The sequence below is a fragment of the Ammodytes marinus genome, assembly GCF_949987685.1.
Source record: "Ammodytes marinus genome assembly, chromosome: 7".
Lineage (NCBI taxonomy): Eukaryota > Metazoa > Chordata > Actinopteri > Uranoscopiformes > Ammodytidae > Ammodytes > Ammodytes marinus.
In genome coordinates this window covers 19,059,491-19,081,873 of record NC_137211.1, presented here as the reverse complement: position 1 = coordinate 19,081,873, position 22,383 = coordinate 19,059,491, and the positions used below count along the sequence as shown (strand labels likewise).

Here is a 22,383-nt window from a genome sequence, read left to right as displayed (position 1 = left end):
ACAAAAGATACAAAATGCAGATTGTGTCATTCATAATGTTGTTGTCTTTGTGCAATATGTCAACTGTCATGTTCTTGTTATTCTGTTGCTTGGAAACAATTGAGGGGTTTTACACTCAATTCAATAGAAGATGTTTGACCAGTTCAGAAGAAGGAATAAGTTTATTATTTATTTTATGCTCGTTACATCAATATTGCTAAACTAGCTAATTCAAGTGCATTTATAGAGTATTTTTGCTGCCAGGAAGAAAACAAATTCCTGACTAATGAAAACGAGGGAGAGCAAGATTGTCTGGTGCAGAACCAGCCCGGTGACCGAATCGTCTGCCCAACTGCCAAAAATATCACTGCATGTCATGATGAAGAGCTCAAACAGACTCAAACTAACTTTAAAAAGTCACTGAAACGCCAACCAAGACTCTCACAGGAGAATATGAATGTTTATAAGTATCTTTTATCATCTTATATTTTGGACATTAAGATCACATATAAGGTAAGGACAAATGTCTATATGTGTATGTTTGTGTGTGTGTGTGTGTGTGTGTGTGTGTGTGTGTGTGTGTGTGTGTGTGTGTGTGTGTGTGTGTGCCCACCTGTTGTTGATTCTCCCTCTGCAGATGTAGTCTGGCCTGGATGTATCCTCTGGTCTCCTGGAAGGCTTGTCTCTGGGAAACCTCAGCGGGGTAGTGGGTACAGATTCCAATGATGTTAGTGCACAGGAAGATCAGGACATTAGCGCTCACCTGGGGAGAAGAGAGGAGGGAGAGGAGCGTTAGGTTGTCAGGCGTAAAAACACGAGGGAGGAAGGAGGATTCTGCTCAAATAGGACAAATTGTTTATTTCTCACGTACAAATGTGCCTGTTATTGTTTCCCAGACAAAACGGCTTTATGATTTAAAAGTACATAGGATGAAATGTACATGTTTAAATAGACTAGAATAAATAAAATATTTTAAAAAAAAAAGCCTGGATGTCAATTTATTTTAAAAACTGTGTGGTTAACTGGTGTAATTGAAAGTGATGGTCACAGAGACAGGATAGGATTTTTTTTTTTTTTACATAAAAGCATTTACAGGTAACAGGCTTTAAGTGCACTCTTGCACTCAAAAATTTAGCATCCAATTTCCACAATGCGACTGCTGCTGCTACGACCCAGGTCTACAAACCAACCAGAATACAACAATAAATGACGCAGAGTAAAGTGTGTAGATATACTGTATAGAAAATATATTTATATATAAAAGACATTTTAAAACATACTATTTACATACTCTACAGTACAGGTGTAAGGTTTATCTATTTCTGAGAAACCTCCCAAATTGTAAAAATGTAGTATTATAATGGACATTGATCAAAGGAAATGCTTTTTGAAGTTGCATGAGAGCTAGCGCAGTGATGATATGACTATTGGAGACGTTGGGAGCTGACTATTTTTGTATGATTTCTTCTCTGTAAAAAAAAAATTCAGTTGGAACAACACTTGTCTGCGTCATTATTTGGAACTTCCACTACACAAGTGTAAAGGACATTTTTAATACGTTTTGGCGAAAAAGAAACACACGCACAAACCAAAATGACGAATGCAAAACAAAAAGTTGTGTGTGGAACTTTCCACTCTCATGTGGTTTTCTATAACATTGTAGATAAATGCTTCACAACACAGTCATCAAACAATCTGACATAGCTGATAGATACTCAAACACTTATTTTCTTCCCCAGTATTAGTATCGTCATGATCAACACTTTGACAGTATGCACTGCAGTTGTGTAGCCAAACTATTTTACATGCTGACATCTTCTGGGTGAAAATGGAAATACACAAAGCCTAACCCTGTGATGTTTTGATCCAGTTGTCGACCATCATTAATGCAAAACGTCATAGAAGAAGTTACAATTCATTGAGCCAAATGCTTTAATTTATTTCTCTTTTTGTTTGCATAACAGGAAAGATGTGAGCTTAAGTCTGCATAATTAATCAACAATCAAGTGCATACTGGCTTTTCCTCTGTCCAATTATTAATTAAAGGAAACACATTTTAGGGGAACTAGTAATATGTAAACAGAAGAGCATAAGTAAATAAGGAGGCTACGAAAGAATAATGGGAATAGCAATGGGGGATAAAGATGACCCAATGTGACATAGTTTACAGAATATCAGTGAGTGACACAGGAATATAAACAGCAAACAAGGGGTAGAAAATAGATCAGTGGCATAATGGACAACACAAGATAACATGGAAGACCGACAGGAAGGAAATTAGTGGTGAGTAAAGGGACGAGGAAGGAAACAGACAATGTGAGGACGGCCAGAGTAACAAGAGGGAGTTCTACAGAGAGAGAGAGAGAGAGAGAGAGGGAGGGAGGGACAGATATGGGCCACAGTGACATTAGGCAGATGGCTCACAGCGCTCAGCTCTGTTTACATTACTCTCACTGATCAAGCAAAAACAGCCATGAGACAAAAGTGAAACCTGCAGCAGGACGTGGACGCCTCCAGTCACTCTAAACATGTGTGAAGTCAAAAGGCTTTTCTTCTGTGAGCATGTGTGTGTGTGTGTGTTCTCTTTCTCCACATGCAAGGAGCTCCAGCTACTGGAAGTATTCATCTGTTGAGATTCACACTCCATGCGTCTGAGCTCACAGCCTCAAAACTAATTGCTTGCTTTTCTCAAGAGGGCAAGGGCTAGTGGGTTTTGCAGAGTACACAGTAAGGTCCTGTGTTTACGCAACAGCACTCCACCTCTTTAGGAGCTCTGCTTGGCAGTGTTCACATGCTACCTGCTACACACACACTGCATGCCACACTCCCAGTGCAGGGCCACTGCACCTGCTCGTGTCCTCTGTGCTCAACAACACACTCATTTATCTAAACTCATCACTTATTACCTCATCCCGCCGGCCTTATTCTGTGCTGGTGTGGTCTGGCACCATTGTCATCATAACACTTTACGCCGCCTGATACTCCGTAGCTGGAAAAAAGGCCTTGCCCCATTCTCATTTACTCTGGGTGGAGGAGGTAATGTGTAACCTTTAACTTGAACATCTGAAATACACAGCCAGAGGATCCTATCAGAAATACTGCGGAGTCTAGTAACCGTTTCTGTTCTATTTTGAATCTTGAATTCCCCTCAATTAAAACAATGTAGCCCCCGTCCTTCCTTCCTTCCTAATTTAAATTTAAAAAATGCAACTTGTACATTTCTGTCTCGCTATGCTCTGTATGGTTATTTTCTGTGTAGCACAGCTTCACTGTAGGCTACTGTCTGTTTGCAATTTATTTTGGGAGTATTGAGTGCAATGGCTATATAATACCTGTGAAAACCAATGCAAATATTTGGATAATTAATGATCATAATAACACTACGCATTAAAATCTTCATTGCCTGTCAGGTAGGGTTCATGACAACGTTACCAGTATGATAAGAGCCTACTAAACGGGTTATTTTAGCTTTGAAGAGACTAAAATAAATCTTCTTTCTTTTTTTTCTTTTGCCGTAAAAGCACTTGTCATTTCCACGAGGGTGACATGTTGGAAGCAGCCAGTATGCCAGCCTGTGGAGAAGAGGACCTCGGCTTAATCCCTGGATATCAAAATGGCATTATGTAAGAGCCACTCTGATCTAGACAGAACAGGGAAACAGCACTCACACTGCTATTCAGCACAACATAGATTAAAATTTAGTTTTCCACAAACAGTCCAAAAACAGCTTAGGGAGGATATGCAGGCTTAATCAATAAATGATCAACGTGTCTCTACGGATGCATTGCTGAACAAATGACCACCTTTCTGCTTAACAAGTAAGTCTGTTGTGACTGAAATACATTAACAATAAAGTTATTTTTATGTTATAACCCGAGATATCTAGAAAATCATTTGAAACTTGATTTTAGATTCCCCAAACTTTCTAAAGAAAATGAATACATGTGCATGAATTCTGGGAAAACGTGTATGAAATAATGCTCAACAACATTACCCTTTGATCAACTCCATCGTGAGAGGAACATGAATGTATAGAAGGCTTACATTTAACAGCAAATAGTTGGTGGTCCTTTTCACTCATATCTCCTAGTGACGCTAGAGTTAAAGTCAGGGGAGCTCCAAAGTGAGTAACATTCATCCTCTTGGAACCATGAACGTCTGTATAAAAATTCACGGCCATCTATCAAATAGTTGAGATGTTTCAGTCCGAACCAAAGTGGTGGAGTGACTGGCCGACTATAGAGTCACTGCGCCAGCGTGGCTAGCGTGGTAGTGCGACACTACACCTTCCCTCCACATCCAGGCACACGTCACCACTCTGCACCTTGTTAAAACCCCTTTCAATAAACCGTTTCCAAGTTGGATGGGCAGCAAAAGCCGAGAGGGGGGCTAATGGAACGTCCAGAAGACTTTATTTATAAATGTCCCCCGCCTTTATGATGGATTTAGCACAGCAGACATTTACTTTAGCAGGAAGTCTGTGGTCCTGACAGTGAGTCTATAAACATTGACTTTTAAGGCCATCGGGCCAAGTTTCAGGCTGGGATAGAGTGTGTTTGAGGAGGAGAGTGAGCAATGTGGGAGAATGTGGACAAACGGGACATTTGAAAAGAATCCATCAAAAGGACACAAAAAATGTTATATACCAGGATAAGATTATCTACGGCAGATATTATTAATAATTTTATTTGAATGGATCATCTTGCCACTCGTAAGTAGAAGGTTGTAGTAGCAATGCACTTTTAGAGAATGAGCCATCTGCAGAGCTCCTCAGATTCACAGAGCTTTATTAGCATAACAAAGCTTTTTTGGGTAGTGTTATAGTTTTCTGGGCCATGACGTTTACCTAACCTAAACAGAATTCATACGATTATTTTATTATCAAAGCAGGCATCTGTTTTTCAGTGAAACATCTCTTGCTATCTGCCCAGCACCTACCAACAAGCAGACAGTCAGTTATCTGCTGAACATAGTGGAGCATTTAGCAGCTAAAGAGACGGATGTGGGAGGCCAAAGACAAAGGTAAAAAAAAAGAGTGATTATTGGATTTACATTCAACAGGTGGTACACATGACTTCCAAGAATGATAATGTTGCTCTGTTACAGCTAGAGGTGTCATTGAACAACTGTTCACTAACGCTAAATCAATTTAAAATGTCATAAAATGTCAAGTGTTGTGGGCCAACATAAAAGAAAAGGGATCAATATTTTGGTTTTATGTGTTTCATTATCTGCAATTCAAGTATTTAAACAATCCAAAACAGACAGTAGGATGTGATTACTGTAATAGTCACAATTGCAGGACTATTCAAAACTGAATAATCTTAATCAAATTGGTTTCAGTATAAAATGATTTTCTTGCTGGCAGTGTCAGCCATCTCTTTTTTCCACAGTACATTCACAAGGAGCAGCTGTAGGTGACCTGCCCCATCGTTTAATCCCCCCTATCCTGCTCTCTGTCCTACTAACAATACTCAGACACAGTGCGTGCATGTGAGTGTGTACATACACACAAAAGCACAAACAAATTCGAAGGTAAGGAAAGATCTTAACATTTTCCCAAGACACATGGAATTTCTATACTTTGCCACTTCATTTGATTAGGCCTCTTGCAAGTAAGTGGACAGAATAAAAACTTCAAAGGCTTAAAAAATTAAATTAGCAAAATGAATACTTGAGCTGCAGACAAACACCCTTTCTGGATGATGCACTTTACTCTATGAATCCCTTTGGTTGAGCTGAAAGCAAGAAAAAGATCAATCACATGGATTGTCTCTTATGACCATCAATCAGCCAGGCAGGTTAAAAGTTGTTGTAATGCAAAAACAAGCCATTATTATGATCACATAATAATGTTCGAGAGATCATTTTGAAGCGGGCAGTAGTTAGATCTCTTTGTGTTGAAGATGGGGATATGATGATGTTGGTAATTTATTTAGATATAACTCAATGTTGTTGAAGAGTCTCTATTTCTCTCTCTCTCCCTCTCTCTCTCTCTCCATGTGCCTCTTTCTCAGTCTTGTGAAAGGTTTTGCTTAGTGTTGGCCCGAGACTCACACCCACGATGGCTGTGAATTATCAGAGCTGGCAGCACAGCTTTCACTTAGCAACTATCACCCACATTCCTCAACCTACCTCCAAAGACCTGCAGTCCCACCCTCCCCCCCATGACTTTCTTACAAAGTCATTACACTGTCGATGGTCCACAGTATTCTCAGCATGTCCTGTTTCTCATCTGCCAACTTACCTTATTATATTTTATTTTTTATTTTAGAAGGAGGAAGACGAAAGCAGACTTTGCATTTTTAGCTGTCTTCAGCAAATATGATTATCTCTACCACTTACTTTTTAGTGTTTTTAGGAAACTTGTTTTGAAACAGTAACCCTAGGAAAAGGTAAAATATGCATTTGATGGTTGCATGGATGATTGTGGTAAAAGCTAACAGGTCCCTGGCTAAAAATAAACAGTTTGAATAAAAATGCTGTGTATTGCCTTCAAAATCAACATTGTTTGTGTGTAGTGTAGAGCTAGTTAGGCCTACAATTATAAGTAGGATAAGGAAAATGTAAGAAAAAGGCCTTGAGGGTGAGAACTAACCAATGTATTTGGTAAATGTAACACTCTCTCGGGTAATGTCGGCTCTGGTTGCTACCATTAACTGCTCAAAATAAAACAAAGAGAGGGACAGAACCGCTGATGTTACTTTGTTAGCATCCAATTATCTGCTAGCTGGTTGAACATACTGTGATTACAGTGGACAAAGATGAAAAACACACTCTTCAATACATTCCTCACACTTTTGCTCCTTTTGTTTTTGGAAAGGTTGGAAAAAGGGAACACCCCAAAAGATCTTTAAAGGGCAATCATTGCTCATATTAAAGGATCATGCACACGCTTCCACAAGTGGAAAAGGCCTGACGTGCCTAGTTACATTTGCTAAGCTATGACTGGAGAATCGCAGTATTAAGGAGGAGTTTAGCAGACGTCAATTAATCAACTAATCCATTTCACTTAAATTGGTTGGAAGTTTTCTCGGACTACTGAGGTCACTTAAATAGACTGGGGACAATATTTCATTGTGACATGGAAAAAATCATTAAGCTGGACAAAACTGTGTGTAGAACAAGACGCTGAATTTATTTAAGACCTTTTCCCAGAGGGAGCAGTGACTGATGGTATATTGTTGTTGAACCGGAGCCAGCAAGAGTGCAAGTCAAAGCTCATGGGCCTTTGAGGAGCATCTGGAACGCCTTAGACCATCTGTGTTGGATCAAGGTCTGTAAAACACACTCATAGCAGCACCCCCAAACCCAATGACAGTGCTTTACTCGTGACAAACCATCAGAGTGTCCCCTGCAGGTTCGCCCTTATCTTTCCTTGAGAGTGTCTGTTATTTTTTCCATTTTCTCTCATTTCAATAATTTTGTCCTGTATCCCCCTGTTCAGACTAGCACTAACTGTCACTTTGAGCCTTTGTGAAAGAGTCTTTGTGTGTGTGTGTGTGTGTGTGTGTGTGTGTGTGTGTGTGTGTGTGTGTGTGTGTGTGTGTGTGTGTGTGTGTGTGTGTGTGTGTGTGTGTGTGTGTGTGTGTGTGCGCGCGCGCGCGCGCGCGGTGCCAGGCAGCTGCTGGGTTTGTGTACTCAGCCTGAGCCTCATGTCTACACACAGCGCTCACTGCTCTTATCTGAAATGACCAGAACCACATCAAGAGATAAAGAGTCAAGGCCCGCCTCCTCACTCTGCCCGGTGTGGTCTGAAGTTGAACACTGCCAGGGGGTGAGCTAACTGAGTCTTAGCATAATCAGACATTTGTCACTTTACTGTGGAAAAACTTCATATGAAAATGTATATTTTAAACTAAAGATTCAAATAATTATAATCCTGCGCACAGTCACCTGTAAAGTCTTGTCATTTATGGAATTTGTGATGAACAGCAGCACATTTTGTCCTTTCTCAAAAAAATCGTTTTCCAGGCCATTTCCAGGACAACATAAATCAAACTGTTTTGTCAAATCTGTCATCATTGCAAACGACAAGAAGCAGTGTCATTTAAACAAAACTGCCCTGGTAAAACCAAAAAATCCTATTCATTATTCCCTAACATATTTGAGTTTACTAGTTCTGTAGTTCTTCAATTTCAGTCACTTGTTTTCAAAGGGTTTAGGTTAAGTATCTTTTGATCCATATTTAAACTACTCCTATAAATGTGAATGTAGGCAGCCTGCAGATTCCCATCATAGATTTTCACATTAACGTAAACGTGCGGGAGATAAAGCGTTGCAGGATATGGTTATATTATATCTTGGACATATTTATCATAAAATATCCTAGTTCACACAGAAAGTGACACAGTCCGGTCAACACACCGTTTTCAATAAAAATCTATTAAAGAAACAAACAAAGAAGATTATAGAGTATTATACTGAAGTTAACTCATGCTGAGTCCAAAATACACCCCTGACTATTTCCTATAATAAACTGTTGTGTAGACTTTATAAACTTCATCACTGCAACTGTTATTTTTCACATGTGTAAACCGTGAGCCATTGCAGTGGGGGATTGTTAGGAGCAAGGATTTTTTTTTAGAAGGACAGTAATCAATCTAATATTTAACCTATTTTGCCAATGTGTTTGGTAAATGTAACACTCACTCTCGGGTATTGTCGGCTCTGGTTGCTATACCATTAACTGCTCAAAATCCAACAAAGAGTAGCAGCAGCCTCCAAATATCTGCTAGCTTGTTTGACAGACAAACTAATGAATTGAGCTGACAATCCATTCCTCACACTTTTGCTTGTTTTAATTTTTGGATAGTTTGGAAAAAACACCACCCCCAAAACTCTTCAGAGAGCAATCATCGCTCATATTAGAAGTCCTTATATTTTATCACTACAAACATATTAACAAAACACACATAAAGCTACAGAACACTGCATACACTGCCGCTCCAACTCTTACCCTGTCACCACTTGTATTAAGCGGTTTGGATAAGGGAAGAAAATATTTATTATGAAACATAAACATCAGCATAAAAGTATGATTAATGACACTTGCATTTCTATTAATAAATCTATTTGTTGGCGGCATTTTAAAAGCAGTTCCAGACATCTGTGAGCAGATGAGAGGCTGTGCACTGAAACACTACACCACACACTTTACATGAATAATGAACACCCAGGTCGTGAACAATTATTTGTAATGTACGGCCAGTCATCCTGATTCATATTGATCACGTTCAAACTGGTCAGACTCCTTTTCCCTCAGTCTTGTTTGTGTAAACACGGGCAGGGACATGCTGGGGGTCCTAACACTGAAAAACTGCACGCCGCACGCATGTCTGCTGGCAACCAGGCGGGTGTGACAACTGTGGAGAGAGTGTGACTATTAAAATAATCTGGCATTGGAGTATGAGAAAAGTGGTTTCATTTAAAGAGCAAAAAATAAAATATCTGCACAAAAACAAAGGGAGCTTGAGAGAATCAAAACCTTTTTCACAATATTACCAAGTTTTCCTGGAACACATGGGACCACTGCAAGGATGTAAGGCTTTACACGCTGTGGGCGGACAATAGGTTCAAGGATAACTTATGTGACTAAAGAAAAAGCCTCTTAAGAGGAGCAATGTCAACATTAGAGGATTGTAAAGGAGTCGTAATCAGAAATAAAACCAATTATCTTTGCCAGAAAAAAAACTCAGATGAATAACAGGACCAGACAAGGTCAATGTATTCAACCCAGGGAGCTCTTTATAAAGTGTGCGCATCTTTGAGGCCCAACACACACATCAACAACACTGGGGCTGCAAACATGCACAGTCATAGCGAGTCGACCAGAGATAAGCTTCCCTGAACCAGGCAACTGGCAAACAACATAATGTGCATCCCTCCCTCTCGACTCCCCACCACCTCCACTCAAATGACCTCTCCTCTGTCATCGCCACGTTTAATTATGGACGGTCTCATTCCGACAGCAGGGGGGAGGAAAACAAAAACATGAATTTATCCTAGAAAAGCTATCTATTCAGTCAGCTGTCAGATTGCTAAAAGGAGTGAACAGCGAAAGATAATCAATTTTGACCTGATTCTTTTCTTGACGCAACGGTTACCAAACTGTTCACCAGCAGGCTGAACTGGGTCTGCTGCTTGAGTCCTAGTTGTTTCCATGGCAACCGCTAGACCGACTGAACACAAGCACTGAGGGAGACACTTAGCAATGCTGTTTATTCCCCATCTTTCTCAGAAGTGATGCTAAACACATTTTTCCAGTGCTCTTATTGGTCCACAGGTTGGCCATTTTTCAGTGGTGGTATGTGTGTGTGTGTGTGTGTGTGTGTGTGTGTGTGTGTGTGTGTGTGTGTGTGTGTGTGTGTGTGTGTGTGTGTGTGTGTGTGTGTGTGTGTGTGTGTGTGTGTGTGTGTGTGTCCATGCAATAATCATCATTCAATACTGGCAGGTACAAACAAGCAAAATGTATTTACACAGAGAAATACACATGCAATGACAGATCCTATCGCATTCAGGTGTATAAATCACCATGTACACACGTGTGTGTGTGTGTGTGTGTGTGTGTGTGTGTGTGTGTGTGTGTGTGTGTGTGTGTGTGTGTGTGTGTGTGTGTGTGTGTGTGTGTGTGTGGGATCCCGTCAGTCAGCAGCCATCCTGGTCGTGAGCAAAGTGTACATGTGACAGGTAGCCTCGTTAAAATGCTGCTGCCGTGTTAAACACACAAATAATTTATCAAGGAGGCCGTGGAAGGACTGCGTGGTGAGAATATCGGATCCTCCTCCGTTCACACGTCGCCTCGCTGCCTCCTCTTTCCCTTATACAAGGTGTCTTATTCTATAGCTGTAGGTGATCGTCACAGGCTGACACATCCTCCACCAGGATTCAAGTCTCCCATCTTGATGCACGATGCACACAAGCTCATTCCAGCACCGGGAGCTGCTGCCAAACTGTGAACAGCTGGTAAAGTTGAGAGGGTGTAAGATTTGGGATGATAAAATGAATTTATTTTCTGTAAAATATCCTGGACTACAGCCTTTAGGAAAGTTTGACGTGACACCATAGTGGACTTGCATATACAGGTCCTTCTCATATAATTAGCATAATGTGATAAAGTTGATTATTTTCCATAATGTAATGATAATAATTGAACTTTCATATATTTTAGATTCATTGCACACCAACTGAAATATTTCAGGTCTTTTGTTGTTTTAATACTGATGATTTTGGCATACAGCTCATGAAAACCCCAAATTCCTATCTCAAAAAATTAGCATATTTCATCCGACCAATAAAAGAAAAGTGTTTTTAATACAAAAAAGTCAACCTTCAAATAATTATGTTCAGTTATGCACTCAATACTTGGTCGGGAATCCTTTCGCAGAAATGACTGCTTCAATGCGGCGTGGCATGGAGGCAATCAGCCTGTGGCACTGCTGAGGTGTTATGGAGGCCCAGGATGCTTCGATAGCGGCCTTAAGCTCATCCACAGTATTGGGTCTGGTGTCTCTCAACTTCCTCTTCACAATATCCCACAGATTCTCTATGGGGTTCAGGTCAGGAGAGTTGGCAGGCCAATTGAGCACAGTAATACCATGGTCAGTAAACCATTTAACAGTGGTTTTGGCACTGTGAGCAGGTGCCAGGTCTTGTTGAAAAATGAAATCTTCATCTCCATAAAGCTTTTCAGCAGATGGAAGCATGAAGTGCTCCAAAATCTCCTGATAGCTAGCTGCATTGACCCTGCCTTTGATAAAACACAGTGGACCAACACCAGCAGCTGACATGGCACCCCAGACCATCACTGACTGTGGGTACTTGACACTGGACTTCAGGCATTTTGGCATTTCCTTCTCCCCAGTCTTCCTCCAGACTCTGGCACCTTGATTTCCGAATGACATGCAAAATTTGCTTTCATCCGAAAAAAGTACTTTGGACCACTGAGCAACAGTCCAGTGCTGCTTCTTTGTAGCCCAGGTCAGGCGCTTCTGCCGCTGTTTCTGGTTCAAAAGTGGCTTGACCTGGGGAATGCGGCACCTGTAGCCCATTTCCTGCACACGCCTGCACACGGTGGCTCTGGATGTTTCTACTCCAGACTCAGTCCACTGCTTCCGCAGGTCCCCCAAGGTCTGGAATCGGCCCTTCTCCACAATCCTCCTCAGGGTCCGGTCACCTCTTCTGGTTGTGCAGCGTTTTCTGCCAAACTTTTTCCTTCCCACAGACTTCCCACTGAGGTGCCTTGATACAGCACTCTGGGAACAGCCTATTCGCTCAGAAATTTCTTTCTGTGTCTTGATGGCCTTCTGGACAGCAGTCAGGTCGGCAGTCTTACCCATGATTGCGGTTTTGAGTAATGAACCAGGCTGGGAGTTTTTAAAAGCATCAGGAATCTTTTGCAGGTGTTTAGAGTTAATTAGTTGATTCAGATGATTAGGTTAAGAGCTCGTTTAGAGTACCTTTTCATGATATGCTAATTTTTTGAGATAGGAATTTGGGGTTTTCATGAGCTGTATGCCAAAATCATCAGTATTAAAACAACAAAAGACCTGAAATATTTCAGTTGGTGTGCAATGAATCTAAAATATATGAAAGTTCAATTATTATCATTACATTATGGAAAACAATCAACTTTATCACAATATGCTAATTATATGAGAAGGACCTGTACACTAAGAGCATGTCTACATGAGCAGCACATTGTTGTTTAAACTACTTATCTTATCTTGTGAATATAGAGAAACACAAAGACTAAGTGAGAGCTTGACAAAGAGACCAATGAAACATGAGATCCTTTCACAAACATTGCACCGTGCCTGGGTGAGCTAAGATGTATGTGTGAACACAAATATTCTGACTATCTGACCCAGACTGCACCCGGACTTCACCCTGGCTGCCCCCTAGCCCAAAGTCCACCTAATGTGTGAAAAGAAAAGCCCATTGTCCAGAGCAGGGCATATCGCTGACGTAAATATCGATGTGTATGTCGCGCGACTGGCGGAAAAATAAGGTGTCCCTGGCTTAAGGAGATTTTAAACTATTGAGACATAAATGTCTGCAAACTGGAGGGATGAAGAGATCCCTGAGCTTTTGGCCATCCGGGTTGCAAAATGTACTGTTAACACTATCCATATCAGATGCTGCCTTCATATGCTCCTCGAATGGTCCGAGTTTGGGATTTTAGGGGCTTAATATCTGCTGTGCTTGTGTATGTAAGATCAAATCCCCGAAATCTGACGAAATAATATGAAAAGCTAAATAAGTCATTCAAGTATCTGTGAATATACTATCCCAGTAGTGTTTGAGGGTATGTGAAAAGTCAGCACCATGTTCATGCAGATAAAAGGGGGTTAGATTGACCTAGAGTGACGCAGGCTTTGATAAGACTGTTCCATGTGATGCAACAGTTAGCAGAAACAACAAGGGCTGGGTATTTTTAGGAACCAGTCTTTGACCTCTCACAGCACTTGAGTCAACAACATCCATACGACAATGTTAGCCAATGCAGTGGAGGGGGATCAAATCAAATAATGTCCCAAAGTTTCAGTGCAGTCATCAGTTTCAAGTACAGCCCAGCAGAATGACATGTATAAAACAAGCTTGGGCTTTACTGGTGCATTTTTCCAGTTTTCATCGTGGAGACACCCATACATACAGGCACAACAATAGTTTTGGGGTGTTCCTTCTCAAAGACAAACAAACAGCAGCAATTCTGACATACCATAGAGACTAGAAAGGAGGGGGACAACCATAACAAAGCATGGAATGTGTGTGTGCAAAGCATTGAACGTGTGTGTGTGTGTGTGTGTGTGTGTGTGTGTGTGTGTGTGTGTGTGTGTAGCTGTGTGGTTGGGTGGGACACACACATGTGTTCGTACTATGGCTAATTGATTTCAGCTGAGGAGTCTGAAGATCGCAGACATGGCGACATGAAAAACTCAAGGAGTGAAGCTCACATGTAGCAAGACGTCTCCATTAGAAACCACTTCTAAAACTTTGATAGTCTGTTTATAACAAGGTGCCTTTAACTCCTAAACCCTCTAGTTTATGGTGTGAGCGTGTACAAGAAGACACTCAAAGGGAACCTAAGAGCAGACGCTCTATTTTTACTGTATGCAGCTGTAATATACACACATATCAACCAACGCCAAGCGCAATATAGGTTATGAAGCAACCAGATGGACAACATGTGTTTTTAAGTTGGAAAGGATTAAGGGCCATACATTTCAAGAGACAAACATTCAATACTTCCCTTTAAGCATACAGACACAATTCAGATGTCTACAGTCATTTCAATCTACTCAACAATTTTTTTTTACTTTACTGCTGTTCAGTTTTCAGCTTATGCAATTTGTGGATGTCTCTTCTTTTAGTGAATAAGAATGAATTGTGATAAATGAATAAATGGCCAATCAAGCTATTCTGTACAGACTTTTTTTTGTCTTTCATGTCTCTGCTTTGGAACGATTGTTTTGGATTAAATACTGTAAATTGCTGACAATGTGAGCTAGTATTTTACCTAAAACAGGAAAACTTGCATTTCCAAATGTCATGTTGTCATAAAGACAAGGTAACTTATCTACAGTAAAGAGTTTTGTGCTTCACTCTTCAATAGGTGGTCACGTTTTAAACAGAATATAATAATAGATTTTATTTGTAAAGTATTAAGTATTATATACTTTATAAACTGAACGCCATGTTGCACAATAAACACAAAGCTAAATAACGTAAAGTAATATTAATGTGTTTCTCTGCAAGATCAAATATGTCAGCTTAATAAAAAACAATCACAATAAAAGTTTTTGAAAATAAATACCTGTGTGAATATTTTCAAAGGTGTATGGATTTAGGTGGAAAATACAAGATTCTTGGGAACGGGGGATTTAAAAACCACCCATAGAAGGTCACTGTATCAACTCAGCAATCCACTTATGAGTACAAATAACAAAAACAACAGGGTCTTATTCAGTGATAAACACACTTGCACTCACAAGAAAGCTCAACAAGACTCAACTTCACAGATCCTTCTCAATTCCCCATTTAAACCGCAGTGCCAGCAAAAAGAAGGCGACAATGGAAAGACAGACATAAAAGACGATCCGTATTTGCATCATTCCTCATACACAACTTTAATATTACCTGTACCCATCAACAACGGAAACCCAGTGAAGTTAATGAGTTATTGGAGAAAGAGGAAATACTCGCACACAAGCTTGAAGCAGTGATTGATGACTCTGTTTTACCGTGTTACACAGACGACCTTAGGAATAAACAGCATTGCCGAGCAGCAGCTATCTCACCACATTCACTCATTTAACGATGGCAAACAGTGTTGGAGCCATTGACGGATTGCGCGATAGTATATCATGCGTGATGTAACAGTGCACACAGCAGTTCCCACGAAGCGTTAACCTTGTCCTGTACTTCAGTATATCCTTTATAGTAAACAATTCCAATATTATAACAAAGTGATTAAGAGCCTTAATTGGGCTGTTTTCTTGGAATAGATGAGGCTATAAACTGCAATATTTACACGTGGCGGGGCAACATGTGTTACTGAACTCATACCTTATATAGTGATGGCAGAAACATTATGGTTACAATCACTGATTCATAATTAGGTCCTATATCCCCCTATTGTTTTCATATAATTGCCTTCCCATTATGTTTCCCATAACTTTTCCCCATGGACACGACAGTTACAAAACAGAACAGAAAGTAAGCAGCCACCATCCTCTGCCTCATCCCTGTCACCCCACCCTTGGTGAAAAGTACAAAGCGTCCCTTGTGTGAGAGCACAGAGACCTGAGTGACACTGCTTTATATCACGGTTTTCTCCCACTGTCACAAAACAGCACCAGCACACACACACACACACACACACACACACACACACACACACACACACACACACACACACACACACACACACACACAGAGCTGTCCAGCCGGAGCAGTACATTCAGTCCGCTGACCTTCAGCGAGCCCCTAGGACCTTGGCATGATGCACAAACAACACACTGTACAGCAAGACCCATAAAAACCTGAGTATGTGAATACTCGGATACAATAAACAGCAGAGCAATTTATAGGCATTGGATTTGTGGCGAATTCCCACGGTAAAACACTTTTATACCGTGGGTGATGCCCTACAAACATTTAGTGAGGTTAAAACGTTTCAAGTTCAGTCAAATCGTAATGATAACCTATCACTCTGTATGTTATAACTTTCAGTTTCTTATTGTTACTTTCTTTTAATGCACCTTTACATTCTAATTCTGAATAATCTTGTTTGTTATTATTATACTGACGTTTATTTTCATGATTGATGAATTTCTCATTAGTCTTTCAAATTTCAGAAAATAGTTTAAAAAAATGTGTTACAATTGACCAGAGCTTAAAGTATTGTCTTCAATGTCTTGTTCGTTTGAACAAGTAAGTCCTCACAACTCAGAGGCCTAAACTCAGCAATGTATGGCATTTGATGCTTTAACGATGAACTCATTTTCAAAATATTTGCAGTTTAAATTGCTGTCCGTGGACTAATCAGTTCAGCTCTACATTCTACAAGTTCTTCCCCAAAGAGTAGCTCGTTTAGCACCTTTCAGCTCACTGTTTTTATTCTATGGACCACAACTTTACTATTTTGGTTCTGTTTCACTGCTCTCATCGACCTTGTTTGCAGCCACATCAGGCGTCTGTAATCAGCTTTGTACTGTACTGCCCAGCACAAAACAGGCACATCCAGTTAGCAACTAGCTAGTGAACGTAATTGAGTCAAAGAGCCAAAGAGACAGGTGTTCAGAAGCATGTATCCTAATGAATGATAATGTTCATGAACTCAGAAAAACTGGAATATCACTACTGCCACAGCATTTTCTAACTCTCATAAAAACATAATAGTTTCTAGTTCCTTATTAGAAAAGTCCAGCTATTACAGCTCAAGACATCATCCCTCCACACCCTTAAAATGAAGTTATCTTAATTTAGAAATGCTGCGCTACACAACATGCATGTGTGCAGATGGACCCACCAAAGGTTCTGCAAGCTAGAAGTGAAACCTATTGTAACGATGGCCAATTTCCCACCATGACTTGCACTGGACTAAACGCTTTGTTATGTTGTCGTTTTGAGTGAGCAGACTGTCCCATTTCATAACATCAGCTGTGTTACATTGCATTAGCTAACTATCTGCAGCTTGTCCCCTGTATTCAATGAAGGTTTGACAGTGAGAGCACCCTTTTGTCTGTTAGTCCACGCCACTCGTTACAATACACTGAACCTCATTGCTATATAACATTTCCATAAACCGTCTGTGAAATAACATAGCTACCAGGAATGGAAGACTATTGAAGAAATGTCAAACTAGTTTCCTTTCTAGCACAGTGTCAGTTCAGGTCAACCATGATGACATCATGCAAAGAGTGGTCGAGCCTCTCTTACCTGTTTCCAGAGGAACTTGTCTTCCTGGTTTATGTACCAGGTGGTGACCACGTGAATGATTGACAACACTGCTCCGCTCACCACGGCCGCTCTCATCCTCACAGGCAGCAGAGTGTAGATGATGTAGATGAAGAACACGGACCACCAGATGCCTTCCGACGCGCTCCTGGGGGCCACCATGAGCACCCCGAACACCTGCACCAGCACCAAGACTCCGATCACCAGGTAACTCACCATCCACATGTAGTCCTGGTGAAAGCCGTTGCGGTTGCACACCACCATGAGAGCCATGAAGAGCGCCATCGCCACCGACAGCGCCGACAGGTAGGCCACGTGGGGCGCGGCGTGCACACAGTGGAAGGTCAGCATGATGCCGCACACGATCACGAGCACCCCCATGAGCATGGTCAATGAGCTCTGGTTCAGTCTGAAGAAGTAACGCTGGTACAGGCGCTCCAGTTTGCGCGACTGAAACTTCTTGGACTGGAACACCCGCACCACCCTGAGCCAGCAGTCGGCGGCCGTCACCACCCCCGCCGCGCCGTTGGGACCCTCGTCGCCCATGTCCCCACTCCCTCCGTTGCATCCCCCTTTCCTCCCTTTCAAATCCCCGTCCTCGAAGCCCAAGTCGACCGATTTCAGGCCGACCCCTTCCCCTCCCCTCTTGCCGTAGTGGTCCTCCTGCCATCCGCAACGGACGCCGAAGTTGCCCCCGCCTCCAACAGCCCCAGCCCCCCCTCCGCGGTGGTGCTGGTGGAGAGGGGCTCCGGATGGGGGCTCCATGGCATCAGGGTCCCGCAGACAGCTCATGTAACGCGGGTTGCAGAGAGATGAGCCTCCCTTCCGTTTGGACTTCTTGCCATTGCGCTCTCCCCACGCAGTCTTGCGGTCGTCCACTCTGGCGACTAGGAAACCACTGAACCAGGACATTCTGTGTGAGCAGAGAGAGAGAGGAATGTTCAGTACAGGAACATAACATGTCAAAGACAGATAACGACCGGCACTGATACGATGGCTGAAGGACAAGTTCCTCCTCTATATCCACTAGTTGGAGTAAGTCATTTACCTGTTGGGGTTCTGGTACATGTCCCAGCCCTTTCCCTTGCAGCCGGTTCACTCATTTATCCCCCTGGAGAAACTGTTTGAAGAAGTGAGGAGGGGTTTGTAGAAGCCACACTGCAGGGCCGCAGGGTGGGAGTGACTGGATGCGGTCAAACAGAGCACCAGTCGTTTCACAAAGCTCCAGATGTGTGTGCAAGGGCCGGTGATGATGACAGACCAAGGTTAATGAGAAGACCAGTCTCTGCTGCCAGGACTATCTCCACAGCTTCGGCTGGTACAAAAAAATAAAAAACAAATACAGATTTTAGATTGAAGAAAATAGAAAAAAAAAGTAAGAAAGTTGATCTGGTAAGAATCATGATAGTAATGATAAAATTGTGTTCAGTCTGTTGATGTCAATGCTTTATTATTTCAAAGTTCTGCAAAACATTTAGCTCTTTCAAACCTTGTTAGTAAAGATTTCCTTCATCCCAAATCAAAAAGGAAATAAAACGCACCATTGTCCGATAAATGCACAAATTAATCTTAATCCCCGGAATCCCGGCATAACCAGAAACACATTTGAGATTTCCCCTCATGTCTGAAATCGGAGACAGATTCACGGGAGAGGAACAAGCTGCTTCCAAAACCATGGGGGATGAGGGGGAGCGGATAGGACCCAAAATAACTTAAGAAACTTTTTTTAAATTATTATAATGTTTTAAGGTGAATCAGAACTTTCTCCATTCGACCCCCATGTAAAAAAAACACCCTCTGGTAAAACAAAAACAAAAGAACACACATATACACACACAGCATTATGGAGCCAGTTGGGCTGAGGATAAAGAACAACTCCTTTGAGCTCTGTTTATTATCACAATCAATGACAGAAGACGAGTAATAAATACAGCCACTGGACAACGGGACACTGTCAAGACACATATCAAGACAGCGATGGGATACACAGCATAACAAGATCGGTGGGCCGTGTCATAGATAAATCAAGGAACCAATTCTTCCCCTTTTAGCATTACATGACATATTTAACAGACCGACCAGATGTATCAACCAGATGTTACTGATCAACATTAACTACAATTTTTTTAGTGTGTCTGTTATGAGTTATTTGTTATTCAGTCGTTGTGGGCCACTGACTCTGTTTTTAATGCAACAGCAAGAAAAAGGCAGATTGCTGCCTTCCGTTTATGAGGCTTCATTATTTTGAAATATATCTATCATATTCCTGTAATGGTCTCTAACGACTTAAAGTGGGCATTCCTTGGATATAATTGTTTGAAGGTTAATGCTGACCTGGTCACATTTTATAGTATTCATGTCTTCAATGTTACTATAATACAACCTACAGCTTTTTTACAATAGCAGTTAATATAATAATAGTAGTGTATTCGTATTTCCGTCCTGATTGAATTACTGCTACCAGCTGATCTTTCCAGGCATCCAGATGCCCTGAGTTGCAGAAAGACGTTATATAGGCCTATCTATGAAAGACCTATGTGCAACTTATTTTCTTCAATATCAAAATACAATGGCTTTATTGGCATTAGGGTTTCAAAAACAATGTTGCCGCCAACGCATCAAAATGCAATTTGTCTAATGTACATCATAATTATGTGCATAAACGTTATCATTAACATTAAACACAGTAAAATGTAATACAAATTCACACACATTCAACTACTTTGTGTAATATTTGTGTCCCCATAATTTTCCTCTTACTTTAATGTCTAGTAGTAGTATGTTATCTTATCACTTATTGCGTAACACAAGATGGAAGACAGACAACCATAAACAATGTTGGAAACAGAAAGCATATATTGTATTTCTGGTGTTATTTTAACATATGGATTTATAGAAACACAGCTTATAGAAATGTTAGAAATTAGAAGAAGACAAACCATAGCCATAAATTCATGCGTCTTTTTTTTTATGAGAGCCCTTGGTTACTTGGGGGCTCAGGCAATTGCTTAGGCCACCATTGCCCAATTGGTAATCCGCCTCTGAACGCTAAACAGCCACTGCCATAGCCTACTCGACCGGCATTTTCACCGGAGAGGCATGCTGTGTTGTTGAAGTAAAAATAGCATTTCCTCGCTACATATTGCCTGCATGCGCCTTCTCTGGCACGTATCCGTGCAAGCCGGATCCCTCTTGCCTGGCAGCGGATCGACAGCATTCAAGGAGACCCCCCCCCCCCTCACACACACACACACACACACACGCGCGCGCACACCACCTCGTCTCCCCTCTCCGCCCACCTCCACCACCTCCTCCTACCCTACCCGGCTGCGTCCCTCACGCAAGGTCGACCAGCTTGTACCCATTCGCAAACGTCGCGGTGCTGCCAGTCGCTCGGTGTGTGTGTGTGTGTGTGTGTGTGTGTGTGTGTGTGTGTGTGTGTGTGTGTGTGTGTGTGTGTGTGTGTGTGTGTGTGTGTGTGTGTGTGTGTGTGTGTGTGTGGTGCTTGGCTGTACTCTCCGGTTTCCCCCACTGGCGTTAGGAGAGGGTAGGCGTGGAAGCGGAGAAGGGCTGGCGGGGGTAACTGACTATTCCTAGGGGACATTTTTAACCGGACAGCCGTTACAGTGGCGTTACAAGCCACAAACAGCGAGCGTAAAGTAATTCATTCGTGGGAATGTTCCAGTTACACAAGTCCGACACTGTATGCCTCTCTCTCTCTCTCTCTCTCTCTCTCTCTCTCTCTCTCTCTCTCTCTCTCTCTCTCTCTCTCTCTCTCTTGCACTGTAGTTGTCATCCAGATGATACAGATGCGAAAATAGATCAAATAGGCTTAACGGACAATCAAAAGGTATGCAACGCGTTAAATGGCATTTACGCGCTTTCTTCGGCCCTGTTTCCATCATGATGTTTGCGATCCGGTGTATAAATGCCATGCACACAGGCAGGCCGTGTGTGAAGGCCCGCATTCAAACAGCGTAGGCTTCTTGTTACATAACACCATGGCCTATGTGACAACCATAGCGGACCATAAAACCATTCCGTTGCGTCCGGTAGTCCAAGTTGAGACACAAAAAAACATGTCTCTGTGAGCGATTTGTTTTTATGCAAATGTTCTTCATCCTGCTGCAAAGCCACTGCTTGCATAATGAGTGTATTGAACAAAATGGGTTTTGTGTAAATAAACAGGCATAAACCTGTTACTATTGCTGCTGCACATTCCTCAGCATCAGTCAGTGGATGGGGGAGAATAAAAATCAGCATTTACAAATCCTGTGTGTTCTTATAGCGGTATGGAGGTAGCACAAAAACTAAGCAGTTTAAAGTTGTGTTATCGCAGTTTAAGTTTAAAGTTGTGTTATCAGAGCCATATGGTCTTCAGCTGATGGGAATCATTGTGAGCCAAAGTGCAGTTTCTCATTGTAGCCTATTGACACCCATCAGGACTGTCCTAATAAGGAACATTATTGCACTGATGCAACTCACCCTCCCCCCCCACCCTCCCCCCTCCTATTTGTTGTTATTGGCCGCCAGTGGAAAACATGTAGCCTACTGTCTGTGTATCCTTTTGCCACCACCACCAGTGTGAAGTAGAGGCCTTACAGCGACTGTCGCCAGCTATGTCATTCACTCCGGCAAAAATGCTGTAGTGACAGAGAAGTGACAGAGGCGTCCACGGTTCAATGCAACAGCGTTGGAGATGTTTGTGTGACAGGAGAACATATATTATATATGACGGCCTGCAGTGTGCAGCAGCAGTTTACAGTGAGATAGACAGACTCACCGTGATCATCTTCTGGATCTGTTCCCCGACAGGACCGCAGCAGCAGACAATCCGATCCGGTGTGGGTGTCGGTCGGAGCGGCCAGGGAGGAGGAACATTTGTTGCGTAGCTTTCCAGGGATGGTCCGGTTAAATTGGTCACACTGTGGTGAATCTCCTCCT

General features: G+C 41.9%; 1 protein-coding gene across 2 annotated transcripts in view; it reads right to left on the bottom strand.

Moving 5' to 3' along the window:
* The window catches only part of LOC307252650 (adenylate cyclase type 6-like), a 32,428-nt gene extending 10,045 nt beyond the window's left edge, over positions 1 to 22,383 (bottom strand). For both annotated transcript variants that reach the window (XM_080030380.1, XM_080030381.1), the window contains exons 1-4: positions 22,223 to 22,383; positions 18,488 to 18,754; positions 17,422 to 18,352; positions 593 to 742 (exon numbers count right to left, since the gene is read on the bottom strand). In XM_080030380.1, the coding sequence (XP_079886506.1) occupies positions 593 to 742; positions 17,422 to 18,352; positions 18,488 to 18,507 (1,101 nt within the window). In that variant the 5' untranslated portion in view covers positions 18,508 to 18,754; positions 22,223 to 22,383. The remainder of the gene's footprint in view (positions 1 to 592; positions 743 to 17,421; positions 18,353 to 18,487; positions 18,755 to 22,222) is intronic.